The sequence below is a fragment of the Schistocerca nitens genome, chromosome 5, assembly GCF_023898315.1.
Source record: "Schistocerca nitens isolate TAMUIC-IGC-003100 chromosome 5, iqSchNite1.1, whole genome shotgun sequence".
Lineage (NCBI taxonomy): Eukaryota > Metazoa > Arthropoda > Insecta > Orthoptera > Acrididae > Schistocerca > Schistocerca nitens.
The window spans coordinates 397,043,307-397,061,023 of NC_064618.1; the positions used below are offsets into that span (position 1 = coordinate 397,043,307).

The window sequence follows — 17,717 nt, forward strand, 5'->3', positions numbered from 1 at the left end:
TGTCCTTATATACTAGTTTCGATAGTCTTAGATTTCTAAGCACGTAAATGATTGGTTCTGTAATGGGTCTTAATTGTATATAGGTACTCAATTCTGTTTTCACATTACAGTGTTTGTACTTTGACTGAGTTTTACTGTAGGCAACCGTGTGCATAGCAGTGCCGCCAGAGTACAATGTGATGATTATACCCCTATATTTAACAATACAATTATTAAGTTCGTGTACACATTGTTATTAAATAACAGACTAACTACGTATTACATATTTTAACTCTAGGTACAATTTTGCTTTTGATGCCCACTGTTACTCATATAGCTGTTTTCATATTACTTTAGGGCCTGAAGATGACAATGTGTGTCGTCGGGACCTGTTGGTAATATATTGATTATGAAATTACAGCTGACGGCAGTGCTGAAAATCGTAATCCAAGTAGTTCAATGACTGACTGGGCGCCATTAGTTCATGCGTAAACTGTAGTTTAGGATGCAAGCCATAGAATTCTTACGCTGCTATATTTACATCTTCATACGGTCTGTTAAAAATGATAAAAATATCATCGACATATCTACAGTAGTAGAACATGTTCTGTCTAATAACTCCCGGTTAGGTTCTTCATGCCCCTAGATATAGAAAATCCGTGCTAGTAGTTGTCTGTATAAGAAGAGATTTTTATAAAAATGTAATTAGCTTTTCAGGCTTTTAGTTTTGTATTTAACTATTGCAGTTATGATCCATTCAACATTTTCTTCTTGACTAGTGTGGTTTACGCCGTCCAAGGCAAATCCTTTCAATCAGTAGTTACTTAGCAGGGGCTGGAGAAGTTCGTGGTCATAACTTTATGTAATATATACTATGTAATTATGACGATGCACACCTAGTGTGAAATGCTTCAATTTTAAAATAAATACCTGCTATAGAGACTGCCTTTTATTTGAAAATTGGATTACTGTTGCCGAAAGAGGGTAGAAATGGAGTGGAGAAACATATTTAGAAGTTTACCTTGTCGGGAATCGAATATGGCTGCTATATTTCAGAAAACTAAATTTAAAGTAACGAAAAAAACCTTAGAGTAAACCATGTAACGATGATAAATTTATACCAGTATATTTACATCAGTTCGTGATATTACGGAAAGATTAGTTTCCACTCTAATCAGTATTCAAGTGTACAAAGGCGTTGCTAGACTGTGAAATTATGTACCTTTATTCCAAAAAGGATTCACCTATTGAAACTGCTTATGATGCGTATCTTAGTTTGTCCTGAAAACTCTCAGTTTGACGAATTCCTGACAGCGCTCAATAATTTCACAGAGGAATGTGCACAATTAATTTTAAAAAAGTATCGTTCTAAACTCGTGCACTTACACAAAGTTCACACCAGACTTGTCAAGAATCATATTGAAGCTAATGGTAAGATCTTCCTTTCTGTAAAAAGAATAGTTAGTCTAACATGCTTACAGTTCATCCACTAAGAAACAAAATGTTCAGCCACTAATGAATGAATAACATGTCACTGACCTGATCATTGAGTTCAAGCTGGTGCTTGACCGTGCTGTTGACAACTACGTGACCAAATTAAAAACAGCACGTAAAACAAGTGACATGACTTAGAGGTATATTAATTCAAAGAATAGCAGTAATGAACAGTCAGCTACTATGTGTGTTAATAAAAGACTAAGAGAGCATGAGGCCATGGTGGTGGGGGTCGACATAGGTAACACTGTTATTATAAGACACACGACATATCCAATACAGAGCAATTTTCCAAAGATAATGGCATCAAGTCAGTAGATCATGAGTTAGAGTAAGCCATCAGTAGAGAATTATATAACTACATCTTGTCAGGTAATAAGATTATCACATCTGTGAATCAACAAAAATTACACGCTATGAACCCTAGAGCGCAAATAAAACACACAAACTGGTTTTTCTGGTGCGTCTGATTAGTAACTGCTTTGAAAAAACATGGAGAAATTTTCACTGCAGATGTAGGGTCAGTTTTACGTTTTTGACAAAAAATTTTCAATTAAATCAGGAATGACTTTACTGATGATCTTCAACATAGAACATTCCCACCATCAAGCAGGCTGGTTTCACTAATGTGAAAAATCTCTATACGAATATACCGGTGGAAAAAAATAAAAATTATTGCTGAAAACTTAGCTAAGAAAAGTTCCCTTGTACAAGATGAAACTGATGAGGTAATAGCTCTCTTTACGATTCTCTCTTCCTACGACTACTTCTCCTTCGGCAACCGCACATATACGCAAAAAGACGGGTTAGCCATGAGACCATTGGCTGGCCAATGTCCGCATCACATACGGAACTCAGCCGATTTTATGAACAGATTGAGAGCTCTCCACCTAAGTAGTTCGGATCTTTTAGTGAGTTACCTATTTTATGTTAAACCAAGAATATCATAAACAGAGTTACCTATTTTATGTTAAACCAAGAATATCTTAAACAGACTGACGGCGTTGCCATGGGCAGCCCGTTGTCTCCCCTGGTGGCTAACTTTCTTATGGAGAATTTTGAGGAAAGAGAGCATGAATCAGCGGTTCTTAAACCAATCTTTTTTGGAGGCATGTGGATAATACTTTCATAGTATGACCCCACGGAGTAGATAAGTTAATGGAGCCTTTACATCATTTTAAGTACATTCATTAGACCATTCGATTTACTATGGAATTAGAGAAAGATGGTTGTTTTCCATTCCTGGATGTTTTGGTTAGACGGAAGAGTGACGGCTCTCTTGGACATTCTGTTTATCGGAAACCCACTCACACTGATTTGTATTTGCAATCTTTGATTTGCCATCACCCATCCCAAACCACCAGTGTCCTTAAAACTCTTGTGCACTGGGCCTATACAGCGTCAGATGCAGATAGTTTGCCTAAAGAGCTTGCACATTTAAAGACAGTGTTCAGATGCAATGGATACTTGAGCCGGAAAACTGAGAGGGCATTCTCAGTCAAAACAAGAACTGGAAAGTGGATGAAGAGGAGAATGTGTCAGCAAAGTCCCTAGCTTTTCTTCCTTCATTGGAAAAATTTCGTTCAAAATAGTCAAAGTTCTTAGTAATTTTCAGGTGAAAGTGTTTTTCCGCTCATCATCTAAGATTTCGGACCTGCTAGGATCAGTGAAGAATAATTTGTTATTGCGGAAGACAGGAATTTACAAAATACCTTGCCAGTGTAGTATGGCGTATATAGGACAAACAACACGCACAGTGGAAGAACGTCAGACAGAACATAAGCGTTGCTCTCGCCTTCTGCAACTCAACAAGTCTGCAATTGCGGAACATTGTATCTCCAACGCACATTCAATGGAGTATAGCAAAAAATTATTTTTGGCCATAGAAACATATTTTTGGGGCTCCATTATTAAAGAATCCGTTGAAATACGCATCCCGGAAAATCTAATGAACCGTGTCAGCGGCTACTAGCTGGATAATGCGTGAAATCCCATCATCTCAGAGACTGTTTCCGACAAAGACGCCAGAATTTTCCGATGACTGCCGCTGGCGACAACGCTGAAGACAGCTGATACTTGCAGTTGCACCACCGAGGGCAATATTGGAACACGTGAGGCAATACTGACCTTACGACTTATCTTAGAAGAAAGATTAAGGAAAGGCAAACCTACGTTTCTAGCATTTGTAGACTCTCTTTCAAATTCTAAAGGTGGCAGGTGTAAAATACAGGGAGCGAAAGGCTATTTACAATTTGTACAGAAAGCAGATGGCAGTTATAAGAGTCGAGGGACATGAAAGGGAAGCAGTGGTTGGGAAGGGAGTGAGACAGGGTTTTAGCCTCTCCCCGATGTTATTCAATCTCTATATTGAGCAAGCAATAAAGGAAACAAAAGAAAAATTTGGAGTAGGTATTAAAATCCATGGAGAAGAAAAAAAACGTTGATGTTCGCCGATGACATTGTAATTCTGTCAGAGACAGCAAAGGACTTGGAAGAGCAGTTGAACGGAATGGACAGTGTCTTGAAAGGAGGATATAAGATGAACATCAACAAAAGTAAAACGAGGATAGTGGAATGTAGTCGAATTAAGTCGGGTGATGCTGAGGGAATTAGATTAGGAAATGAGACACTTAAAGTAGTAAAGGAGTTTTGCTATTTGGGGAGCAAAATAACTGATGGTGGTCGAAGTAGAGAGGATATAAAATGTAGACTGGCAATGGCAAGGAAAGCGTTTCTGAAGAAGAGAAATTTGTTAACATCGAGTATAGATTTAAGTGTCAGGAAGTCGTTTCTGAAAGTATTTGTATGGAGTGTAGCCATGTATGGAAGTGAAACATGGACAATAAATAGTTTGGACAAGAAGAGAATAGAAGCTTTCGAAATGTGGTGCTACAGAAGAATGTTGAAGATTAGGTGGGTAGATCACGTAACTAACGAGGAGGTATTGAATAGGATTGGGGAGAAGAGATGTTTGTGGTACAACTTGACTTGAAGAAGGCATCGGTTGGTAGGACATGTCCTGAGGCATCAAGGGATAACAAATTTAGCAATGGAGGGCAGCGATGAGGGTAAAAATCGTAGAGGGAGACCAAGAGATGAAGACACTAAGCAGATTCAGAAGGATGTAGGTTGCAGTAGGTACTGGGAGATGAAGGAGCTTGCACAGGATAGATTAGCATGGAGAGCTGCATCAAACCAGTCTCAGGACTGAAGACCACAACAACAATAACATTTTGACTTCTTGCCAATATTGATATCGATAACGGGCAAAAAAAAAAAATTCGAAATTTTTGATTCCTGGGATGCATGAACTCTAGGTATACATAATTAAGTTTATACTGAAGCCTCGGTGCTTGAGTCCTACTCGCACGTATACCAATTTTTCTTTTTAAGGTGGCTTCGCTTGAGTACTTTAATCGTGCAGAAAATTGACCATTCCCTAGATTTCATCAGTTTAATTATTGATTCAATCTCACCCTAGTTAGTAACAGGAGGTTCATTTCAGATGGCAGTCTTGGAAAGTCATTTCTAAGAGCGTTATATGATTACCTGGACAAACTATGTTTTTATTTAATTCAAATTATCAATTGGAATAATTGCCAGTTTTTCAGCCATTCAGGTTGCATTTTAGTGCCATTACCCTGTTTTAAACCTTCTAACGGGAAGCAGCTTTCAAAGTGCACGAGAAAAGAGTTGAGAAAAACATATTTATTGTCTGTGTTATCAGCATTGAAAAAATACTGTCATTATAAGTTTTAATGAGGTTTAAGGTCTCTGGATTAAAATTTATAAATAGGTTGTAATCGTCATTTACCATTTGACTATGGCCGAGGAGAGCTCGGTCGAAATCTCGTGGTATTTTAACCACTTGACGAGGCTGGAAGCCTGAAAAGATTTTATTAGTTTGTAACAGTATTAAACCCATGTATGAGCAAAAACCCCTTTTAGTTTTAAAGGCTTTTGGACTATGACCTGAAAGGCCATTTACCCTTTTACTAACGCAATGCTCCTCTAGTAACGAAGTAACAACAAAAACGTTGTCTATAGTTTTCTACCGTTTTCCTGTGCCTTGGATGGATAGAATGGATTCTGCATCAGATGACATCAATTTAGGTGATCTTCTGGCATCATTTCCCTTTGGCCAACATTTGTTTATGGCTCTCTTTGGTTCGCCGAATCGGTTTTCAACGCACAGCAGACCTCGAAATTATAGCAGTTTCTTCAGATTTCCGCTTACATCTCGAAAACTATACTTTTTCGAAGATGACCACTCAGTCGAAATTTAAAGTAGACAAAATTTCCTACAAAATATTTTCGTCAGTACTGATTTTCTAATGGACGGTATCGGTGCTGTAGCTCACTGAAAAGCAATGATTTCTAGGCTTTTCTGCGGAGACGTCAAAAACACCCATTCCCACCGCCTGCATCTCTAAGAATATACAAGTTGTCAACAAATTCCCTACATCACATGAAAGCACATTAACTTTTCCTACAAGAAACGTTTGTAACTATCAATTGTCTCATAAGGAGGAAGGGAGCAAAGCGAAAATTACGAAGAACGCCTTCTGTGTCCTACATCCAAATGACCACTCCCACCTCGTTTTGTGCGGAGTAGTCATTTTCGAAAAATGCATAGTCTTCGAGATAAAAGTGTAAAGCCGAAGAAAGTGCTAAAATTTTGTGGTCTTTGGCGTTTTTCGTTGTGATGCCGTCGTTCGACAAGGCAGAAAACTTGAAATTCGGCTTCAGCACGCTAAAGAACATGTAGAATCGCTGAGAAAAAACTTCCACAGTTTCGTTACGCAATCGACTGTTCTGAATACCAATTGACTGTACTAAAAGACCGCTCCCCCTCTTCAGGATTCACATATTTGTCTGACCTCTCCCCAGGCACCCCTCCGCTGTGGTTGCACCTATGGTACGGCTATCTGTATCTTTGAAGCTAGATTCGTTATTCAATGTCCATTATATTCTGGCACCTCTAAACTTTAATTTGATATTTCCAAGCCTTTTAGTATTCATTAATATAGCTACTTAATGAAATGATGTCTTGACAAATGGGGTGACAACATTTTCTCTGTTGATAAAAGTCCAAACCTCCTTCCGAAAAGGCCTTAGAAGGCCCAACGGTATCGACCAACTGTCGTGTCATTCTCTGCTGATAGTCGTCACTGGACGCGGATGTGTAGGGGCACGTGGTCAGCACACCGCTCTCTCGGCCGTTGTCAGTTTTCGAGACTGGAGCCGTTACTTCCCAATTAAGTAGCTCCTCAGTTTGTCTCACAAGGGCTGAGTGCAGCTCACTTGCCCGCTCACCCATCCAATTGCTAGCTTACCCTGACAGCGCTTGATAGTTTCGGTGGTCTAACGGGAACCGCTTTTACCACTACGGAAAGGCTGTTGGCTCTTCCTGTTAATAGATTTCAATTGATCAGCCTCTCACTGTAAGCTATTGACTGCATAGAATGGAAATATTTTTTCGAGTAAACCTTGTTTACGTATCACAACTGTCAACACTTTCATCAGTACAGGACAATTTCTGTCTCTAAGGGAAGTGTGATGGTGAATACTAGATTCCATAGCTCTCTTGCTCTTTGGGGTGTTTATGCTCCCTAACGGCACACTCATCTCGCTGGGAATGTTTGTGTTAACACTAACGTAAACTTCCATTGTCAACAAGGTGTAGATGTTAACGAAATTTGTCGCATTAGTGAATATTTTTAACATCGGCTGTATTAGGCATGGAAACCATACCTAATGATAACACAGGAAAATTTTTGCCCTACCGGGACTCGAACCCAGATTTCCCGTTTATCTCGAGCGGTCGCCTTAATCTCGGCTATCCGTCCTTATCCTGGTTTACGATGTCACCTGTTTACATTTCTATTAAGCACAGACAGACACTCGTCTTCGACATCGCTACGACAAGAACGGTGTGGTATGTGCAGCTTTCGACAGCCAAGGATCACCTTAGTAGCCAAACTTTTCGGTTGCCTTCAGAATCCGCACGCGGCGAAAGGGATGTACTTCTTTTAACTAAAATTCGGCTGCTCATTAATGTCATTATGAGTCCAGAAAAAAGGACACTGAATAATTATACCTAAGATCTTGTATGAAAGTTGCATGGTAATGCTGTCATCTGATATTGTATACGTCAGTCAGTAGGAACCTCTGCTCTCTTAGTATCCGAAGGAATCACGGAGATGGGTCTTTAAGAATCAAGTAGAGACCATGATTTGTAAGTTGATTATTCACTGCCGATGCAGCATTTTCGTAGTTCATGCAGGCGTTATGTTCGACAACAACTACTACTCACATATAATTTGCGTTTAAGATTGAACTGCGTGAAAAATCGGATAGTTGACAACTACCTCAGTGACTCACAGTGACTGAGGCATCCCCAGTGGGTCAGGCGCCAGCGGCGTGATCCAGATGGTGCAAACTCTGATGATGGTCCGTAACTAAAAGGCCGAAACCTGTCAGAATTTAACATCGGCTGCGATATCAAAACCGCTTTAACAATTAGATCGCTGTTCTCCGATAATGTATTATAAAATTTTGACTCCTACTGTAGGTCATGAACGAAACTGCATGTTATAAAAGAATACGGGAGTGGGCGTAAACAATTATGCACTTATAGCAACCCTACATGATGGAAAGCACTTCATATCAGTATGGCATCAAGTTGTTTGCAGTATTGCTAATCCGTATGTTCTGAGATCGATTGCGAAGATTATTGGAAAAGTTTTCACGAAAAATTCCAGTCTCTCTTTCAACCTGATTCACGAGAAATCATTGTACGTCAGTGAAATATCTCAATGTACCTAGTCCCATCATAACTTGTCTTCTCTTCCCTCACCTATGTAATAAATTCATGCTTCCTCATTTTCTTTAATTATAGTTCAAAATACCGAAATAAAAGTCGATATAAGGACGTTCTGGGTAAGCAGTCTAGTCTACAGATTAAGTAGACTACGAAGTGTAAATCCAAGAAATAATTTCATCTGTTATTTCCCTTTCCCAATACGTTCAACGTAAACTTCCACCCGACATCGTTTCCTGCAGTTTGCTTCAAATACACTGTAGTTACACAATGTCGCTAATTACTGCGTAATAATACACTTCTCATGGTCGGGGTTCACAGTCATGCGAAACTTTTAAATGACTCTATATTCGCCATTGACTGTAGAAATTGTTTATTTCACAACTGAAATTTCGACTTCTCTGCCATTTTCTTGTGGTTCTGCAAAATATTTTGTTTCACGTCATGTCATCGTCAAAACTAATACTTTTCACTGTGCTGACGATGGTATACATGTAGGAGGATTTTAAAGTCTGACATGAGCTGAATCAAAATTTTTTTCCTTACCACTTGAAAAAGGGCCAAAGGCCGAAACTGCAATTGTGAAATAATTAATTTTTACGGTCAACGACAAATATGATGCCCCAAAAAATTCCACATACATTATATTACTTTTATTTTATTTGGAACAGTATGAATTAGTTCAGTTCCGCCATGTTGTTCGCCTGCTTTTGCAAGAACTCGATCGAGCTTTAGACTTATTTGGGAAGATGTTTCCTGTGGTGTCACCGCTAGACACCACACTTGCTAGGTGGTAACTTAAATCGGCCGCGGTCCTGTAGTACATGTCGGACCCGCGTGTCGCCACTGTGGGATCGCAAACCTAGCGCCACCACAAGGCAGGTCTCGAGAGACTGAGGAGACCTCGGCCCCAGTTGTACGGACAACATAGCTAGCGATTGGACGTGCTAAGCCTTGCTCTCAATTGCCGAGAGATAGACAGTAGAATAGCCCTCTGCTAAGTTAAATGGCGACCACCTAGCAAGGCGCCATTTGTATTTGTGCCTATAGCTTACTAATATTCAAGAGAGATGTATTCCAAGGACTAATTAAAAGTTAAGTAACAAGCATCTACGTACTTTTCTTCTTATTCATTTATAAGTTCTCATGTTCCAGACTTCACGCCCGTCTGCGTTAGCCTTGCGTGCCCTATCGGCTACAGCATTGTGTCTAGGCTGTATGGTCTAGACACAACATTTCCTACAAGATCATTCTTGTACATCAGGACTGGGATGCAGAAGCACGAATGATGACGGTCAAACACAGCCGGAGATACCAAATGCCGTTAGTGTGTCCCCAAAGGCCATTAAACGACTGTGGACTCGCGTACAAACAACCATATATACGAAGGTATGACCAAGGACATTCATCAGTCCAACCAGCCGTACGCCAGTGCACAGTTTCAGGTAAATCAAGAGGGCTGGAACACCACAAACCTATAAATGCATCGAACTGCCACAGAATACCAGTGACTTATTTAGCAGAAATATGTAAGAAGTACCGCACACACTAAGTGCTTAGTTCAATTGATTAGAACAATTTTTTCATCACCGTTTCGCTACAGTGAATGGTCATATTTGAAATTGTTCCAGACACAACTTTCTTCCCGGCACGTGAGAGGGCAATCTTACTGCTTTCGTAATTGTTTTCACCAGCGCACTTCTTATTGTTTCCGTGAGTCGCGTTTAGTGCTCGATCGAAGAAGTATTGTCTATTGCTCTTAAAAGTATCATTGACTGATTTTCTGCAAATGGTCTCGCCTTCGATTTTAGAAAGACCCAACATATTCAGTTCTGCACATGTAGAGGTACTAAACCAGTGATAAGTATAACAAACGATAAGGAAATAATAAATAGGATGCAAGGTGATGAGAATTTAAATTGGAGAAAACACATTTTCGAACTCCTAAAACAACTTAGTCCAGACGAATTAGCGCTCAGAATCTTGGCAAACCTTGGGGAGAGACAACTCAGTGTTTTGACATATTATGCATATGTTCATTCATTAATGTCATATGGAATAATGTTCTGGAGTAACTCATCTTTAAGAAAGAAAGTCTTCATTGCCCAAAAAGGTGCTGTGAGAATAATATGCGGTGCTCACCCCTGATCATCTTGTAGACGTCTATTTAAGAAGTTAGAAATACTGACTACTACTTCGCAGTGTATTTATTCCCTCGTGAAGTTTGTTGTAAATAATCCATTACAGTTCAAGAGGAACAGTGAGGTAAATATTTAGAATAAAAGAAGGAAAAATGATATTAATTACTACAGATTAAGGTTGTCTTTAGAATAAAAAGGGGTGCACACTGCTACAACGAAACTTTTTGATATTGACCCAGTGATATAAAATGTCTAACAGAGGGTAATGTAAAATTTGATAACAAACTGAGAACTTTTATCCTTGACAACTCCTTCTATTCCACAGAAGAATTTCTATTACTGCAATGTGTAAGGTGGTGGGTAGGAATTTCTAAGTTACTTCTATACATCTTTTTTTTTCGTTTTTGAAAAAATGGAATGTACAGAATGTAACCATGTGTACAAATTAATTTGCGCTGTGAATGTCCAATGACTCCTTCCACACCGTTAGGATCTATCATGCAAAATGATCCATGGAACATGTTACTAACTAACCAACCAACTAACAGCCCTGCCCACTGTTATACGTGGATAAGTCTTTTCGCTTAGCAATAACTGCAACCAGAGGCAATTGTTCCGTCTTATTCACATCATGACAGAATGCAAAGACTACTTGATACTGGTTCTGCATTAATACTTATGTTGCGCGTGATACCGATATTACACCTTAGTCTCCAATGCAGTGTAAACTTAAGTGGTAGGAAGGCTTTTCTGAATGTATAGGTGTAGATAGTAGCCTTGTACAGAAGTGAATCTAGAGTGCTAAGCAGTTCCCACAAGAAAATAATAGAAGCATTTGAAATGTGATGCTACAGAAGAATGCTGAAGATCAGATGAGCAGATCAAGTAATTAATGAGAAGGTACTGAATTGCGGTAAAAATAAATTTATGGCACACTTTGTCGATCTGTGTCATGAAAAACTATAGACAGGAAGAATACCGTTTGCAGCCAATACTTTTTAGATTCAGCTTACATAGGAACAGCTGGCTTGAAAATTTTCATAAAACCTGTCTTCGAACTGAAGACCACAACTACTACAGTCTCCAAACAATATTGGATGGTGCACAGAACACATGACTGGAACAGCGTTTTGTTTTTACGTTAGAAGAGCTGAAGAGCTGGTCAGACCTAAACAGCAACGCTGTCCGAATGGCATTCACTAATGTACTACATTACTGACAGGAAAACAAGATACTATGAGACACAGTGTGGTGCGGCGAGAGGAAAATAAAGTTTTTATTTCTATTCTTTGTATGCCATTCTCAAGACAGGCTCTCTAACTACAATGTTGGCAACCAGAAAGCGATTAGGAAAAACGTGATGCCTGTAATTAGAGTTCACTGTGCCCACTCTGATGGACAATAAAAGTTGTTGATTACTGATGTTCATTATTCTGAGGATTTAGGATGATGTCTGGGATTCATAGAAAATGCAGTTTACTATAACAGTTTTCACTATATATCCCGGAAACCTAACCGGACAATGATCTGAACCACTGTGCTTCAGAAGGCGTGTCCGTTGTGCCTCTGTGCCAGCATCAAAAGAGATCTTCACAGAACAGCAAAGAGCAGTTCGAATCGTGAGTGGAGACTTCTTCTAACTCGTGGTGTTATCTTTACAAACGTATCAGTATAACGACTACAGCATCTTCGTTCGTATACTACCAGATGTGTCCTGTAATTAACAGCCCTGCTCAGTAGGAAACTAACTTTAACACCGTGACCATAAACACCAGAAGAAAAGACGATCTCGACTCTGAGCTAAAACATTCGATACTCGTACAAAATGGGGTAAAATTTTCAATTCACTTCGCAGTGATATGAGAGGCAAAAAAAGTAACATATCTTTATTTAAAACTAATTTGAAGAAGTATCTGTTTGACACAGTATTTTAAACAATGAAATAATTCTTTTGCGTAGTAAATAGAAGCTTTTATATGTTGCACATAGCTTTTATATGTTGCACATAGAATTGTAAATTCATGTTTTGTCGGTAACAACATACATTTTAACCGAATATGGCAAAGAAAAAATAATTTATAGCTTATTACTTCTGCGTAGTATGTATCCTACTGATATTCACAGTACATAAACGGAAACATTCCACATTCAAGCAACTTGCTCGCTCATACGGATCTATGAAACATCTACACAAAAAGTAAAATGAAAAATAAGAGAGACAGTACGCCGTTTTGTATTTCCTGATCAAATATTGATTTTTTGTGAGAAACTTAGGTTCCACCACTTGTGTCACAACGCTCGAGATTCGAACATTTTCAAAAGTTCTTCAACAGTCACTAAGAATATTGGTTCATTATTTCGTACGTCTTTCTAAGTTGTTCCATTTCCCGGATAGCATACAAAATGAATAACACGTTCACGGACGTTACCAAACTGGACAAGAGGGACACTTCTTGTTTCTAGATTCTGTGCTACGGACTTTCCATCCAACGCAGAATTATCACCCACTTCTAGAAGCTAATTTTCGGTAATTCTACTAAACCGCAGTTTCAGCATTGTCGGGTGCAATTGTAGTAAATACTTTATCTTTGGCTTGTTTGGTTGCCCCACTATTCACGTTTCTCTGACGCGGTGGCGGTTTCTGCGCTCTTTTGTAAACAAGGCGGATGTGAACCTTGAAAGAAGAGTGCAGAGGCGGTTTCACCAACGTTCTTACTCGCTTCTTCGTACGTGCCGTTATCGTGATGCAAAGAAAGGAGCAGTCCAACTCTCTGGTGTGTAGAGGCCGACGCCAGGTCCCTGGACATCATTCTCCTCCCTCTCCAGTACGATATAATTATGGCTGTAGTGCATCTGGTCCACATCCGCCCTCGCCTCCCCCCCCCCCCCCTCCCAGCCGCATAATAACTTAATCACAGCATTTAGTTCTTGCACGAACAAATCCTCTGGCGGTTTCCTGACACTACATTCAGTTTTACACGGCAGACCCATTTGAGCATAGACATGTTATCCCGTAGATGCATTCATCTATTCTTCATTCAGTAAGCAAAATATTGTTTTCCGTGTTCGATACGAGGAAAAAAAGTAGCGAAATTCCAAGATCCAAGAGTTATCCTTGCCAGAAATTGGTACCTTCTCGATTTTCACGGGTTGCTACACCAGTGCAACATGACAGCCGTAGAGTTACAAATATTGCAGTTTAGTTACTATGCCTGCACAGTACAATCTCAAACTGGGGAGAAACCTCTTGGTTGAGTCCGACGAGTCACTTCTAAAGACCAGAGCGACTAAGGTTTGGGGGTCTCCTTATATACATCTAGTCTAACAACGAACCTGCCTTACACTTATCAAAGTTATCACGAACAATCTAACAGACGTAACTTTCGAAACACACTTAATCAACTGAAATTAAACCGGTGGCATAAAAAATTAAAGAAAACGTGAATATAATGCAATACATCAGTTAAATTATCAGGTCTTAATTTTTGCAAGCAAATAAATTCATTTAGATATCAAAGTTCCTTTTTAATTTTTAATTAATTTATTGCTTTCAGGACGTGTCCCTACAGCCATCTCAATTGTGGAACGTCAGTTACGACAGTACGGACGTAAGGACAACACAAAACCCAGTCCTGGAGCGGAGAAAATCTCTGACCCTGCTGGAAATCGAATGTCGGACTCTTTAGGTTACGATTAATCGTGTTGACCGCGCAGCTACCGAGGCGGACAAAATACCAACATCGAATAAGTGTTATTTTAAAGAAAGATTTATATCCTGTTGCTTGGAGTTTCAAGCCCATGATCAATGAAATAATATGTTGATTATTATTGTTGACGTGCAACAGGATTTTCTCAGTCACTCATATTATCTATTTATAGATTTATAATTTTTAGAGCAACTTAACATTATTGGTTTATAAGAAAATTTTGCTCTGATTATTTTCTAGCTTTATTTCCTAGCGGGCTCGAAAAAATCGATTTCATTATAAGAGAAAGTAAATTTAGGACAGTAGCTCACAAAAGTGACTTCCATAGTAATATTGACAACATTGGTACAGAGCACTCCCTGCAATGGAACATTGGTACGATGCACCTCCCACCACGGAACATTTGTTCGAAGCACACTCTGCCAGGCAACATCAGTAGGATACACCTACTCCAGAAGGTATTCGTCTAATGTATGTGTTTATGTTTAAAGGTGTATAATGAAATGTCGTGTGGCTAGGGCCTCCCATCGGGTAGACCAGTCACCTGGTGCAAGCCTTCCGAGTTGACGCCACTTCTTTTCTCATTTTGTTCGAAATTGTTTGGTGTATTTGGTCGTAACGGACGTCACATGACATCCGTTGAAGTTCGTTGTTGATACATTCACTCAGTCTTTTTATTACAGACGCCAGGCTGTTAAATGAAATGAGCGTGTGGCGTTGTTGGCTGCGAGGCCCCATCCGGGGAAGTTCGGCCGCCGAGTGCAAGTCTTACTTTAGCCGACGCCACATTGAGCGACTTGCGTGCCGGTGATAGGGATGAAATGATGATGAGGACAACACAACACCCAGTCCACGAGCGGAGAAAAATCTCCAATCCGGCCGGGAATCGAACCCGGGTCCGCTGAATGGGAAAGTCGGGAATCGAACCTGAACCCCTTGGCATGGCATTCCGTCGCGCTGATCACTCAGCTGTCGAGACGGACAAGGGTGTATGGATAGTGATAAATTGCCAGAATGGAGTACAGCGTGGACATCGGCGTGTTTATTAATGAGTGAAGAAAGAGAAAACAATAAATAAACACAGATTTTTATTTACATAAAAATAGTTAACCATTCAAAAGAAAGATAGGCAATATATATATATATATATATATATATATATATATATATATATATATATATATATATATAGTAATTATTCATCTGCAGTACTGAAAACGAAACTCTGACCATGGGATGTTATGTTGAATCCTTAGTAGGCCCCCTGATCCTCTTTATAAACTCTTAAATTCTCATTGGCAGGGATTTCACCAGAGATTCGGTTGTCTGCATTGCAATTTTACGCCATTCCCCTAGCAGAGCGTTCTTTGGATCATTCCCATTGCATATCTGATGATTCGTCATCTAGTAAATTCCACAGATTCTCTGCTGGATTAATATCTATGGATAGCGGTGGTGTAGGAATCCAGTGGGGAGTGTTAAACAACAGGCACAGTCTTGCATCTAGAGCTGTATAATTGTGTCATTACCTTGTGTGAAAATACAATTCTTAGAAAGACATGTATTATTCGCACTTGTGAATGGATGTGTTTAGGATGTTTATGTAAACCTTTCGGTTCATAATCCCATCAATAAAACAAAAATCACCGCACCATTTTCACTCATGCAACCCCAGACAAGTAATGAACTTGCTCCATGTTTACCAGAGGCTGTTCTACTTCTCTCTTCAAGTTCACGATTCTTTTTTCTCCATGCTGTTACTCGCCCATTTGCCTTAAACAGCTTAATTCGACTCTCGCCTGTACACACAACCTTCTTTCAGAAATCAAACCTATCGGTTTTATGTTGCAAATGCAAATCGCTTTCTTTTGTTGATTTCACAGATGTATGGTTTACTACGGGCAGTTCAGCCTCATAAAGCACATTTCTTATAGTTTGCGCTGAAACAGACTTCCCTGGATGGATTTGAGCGCTTACTTTTGGATTATTCTTGACTTGTCTAAGAAGCTGTCGTTTTTCCATCTCGGATAGAACTGCAGGACGATCGCTTCGTGATTGCTTCAAAAAGGAGAACAAACAGTCTCGACAGCAAAAAGCGGTTTCAAACCGGTTACTACACCAGACCGCTGTTCACGAGAAATTTTCTCAAAAGTTACTTCATGACTGATTTTCACAGTTTTGTTCTGATTAAATCTGTATATAAAAGTCTTCACTGTACTGGAATGCCTGCCAATGGTTTCTGCGATTTCTTGAAAAGATCTTCCCTTTCGAAGCAACCTTATTCAGATTTCTCCCTCTTCTTTTGTAGCTCCGTGTGATTTTCGACCCATATTACCTAAATATCGCGCAACGGCTTTGGAAACAGAGGGGTAACAATCGACAAGAGTGGATGAAATGCAACTGCAAGGAAGAGGGGAGTGTGCCAGTACAGCACCTGGGAGCTGGCCGGGGTGGCCGAGCGGTTCTAGGCGCTACAGTCTGGAACCGCGTGACCGCTGCGGTCGCAGGTTCGAATCCTGCCTCGGGCATGGATGTGTATGATGTCCTTAGGTTAGTTAGGTTTAAGTAGTTGTAAGGTCTAGGGGACTGATGACTTCAGAAGTTAAGTCCCATAGTGCTCAGAGCCATTTGAACCATTATACCTAGGATCTTGTTTACTAGCTGGACTATTCTACATTTATTAGGAAATGATTTTAAATGTCGTAGATTTGTTCATGAATTAAGCAACATATGAACCCAAACAGCATTTTATTTCTAAATATAGACATCATATGACATAAGGAACTAATTACTGTTCGTTTCTTAGCTATATTTTTATGATTGTGCTTTTATATTCTATGCGCTAAGGTCGGACGAATAGTTTTAGAAGTATGTAATATTGTTACCCTCTAGGCATTGAAGTTATCTACCTGCAAAAATTTATTGAGTGGCTTACTGTGTTTAGAGATACTGTTAGTTTTGTGTACCTACCGTCAAACTTAGTTCTTGGAGGCCGAAACATTACACTCGCCGAATCAGTTATTTCAAAACACGATATTTTAGAATTTTGCCGCCTCTTGGATAAATGTGCACGTCATAAATGCTACTCGGCGACAAGCCGACTTGTCAGCAACTGCTAAGGAGTAGTTTTTGGGCGACGATGTGCGAGTGTTAGCAGGTGGCGCCTCACCTGGCGGGAATCCCGGAGGGCGCCTCAGCAGCCCCCACATCCATGCGGCCAGGGCGAGCACGGCGAGCAGCAGGGGTAGCGCCAGCGGAGGCATGTCTTCCGTGTCTGGCGGCTGGCCCGGCAGGCACTGAGCAACACCTGATCCGGCGACAGACCGCCTCTCTGCCTACAGCAGAAGTGCAGGGGAGGGGAGCTCAGACCAGGTCAGCCCAGTACCGCTGCTGCTCTGCACGCCGACGCTGGTGGCGCGAGGACGGACAGCTCGTTCGCTCTACCTGCCCATGAGGTGCGTTCAACAAGTAATCCAACGTTTTCTTTCTTCGGAAAGCAGGACGGTTTTATACAGGATCCCAATGCACCATATTATTCTCGACTCTTTTGGCTACAAAACCCTATTTTCCAGC

General features: G+C 40.1%; 1 protein-coding gene across 1 annotated transcript in view; it reads right to left on the reverse strand.

Annotated features, from left to right (window-relative positions):
• Positions 1-17,407, reverse strand: part of LOC126260491 (methyl farnesoate epoxidase-like) — a 120,466-nt gene extending 103,059 nt beyond the window's left edge. Inside the window, exon 1 of the mRNA XM_049957819.1 lies at positions 17,314-17,407. Within this exon, the coding sequence (XP_049813776.1) occupies positions 17,314-17,407 (94 nt within the window). The remainder of the gene's footprint in view (positions 1-17,313) is intronic.
• Positions 17,408-17,717: the final 310 nt, after the last annotated feature.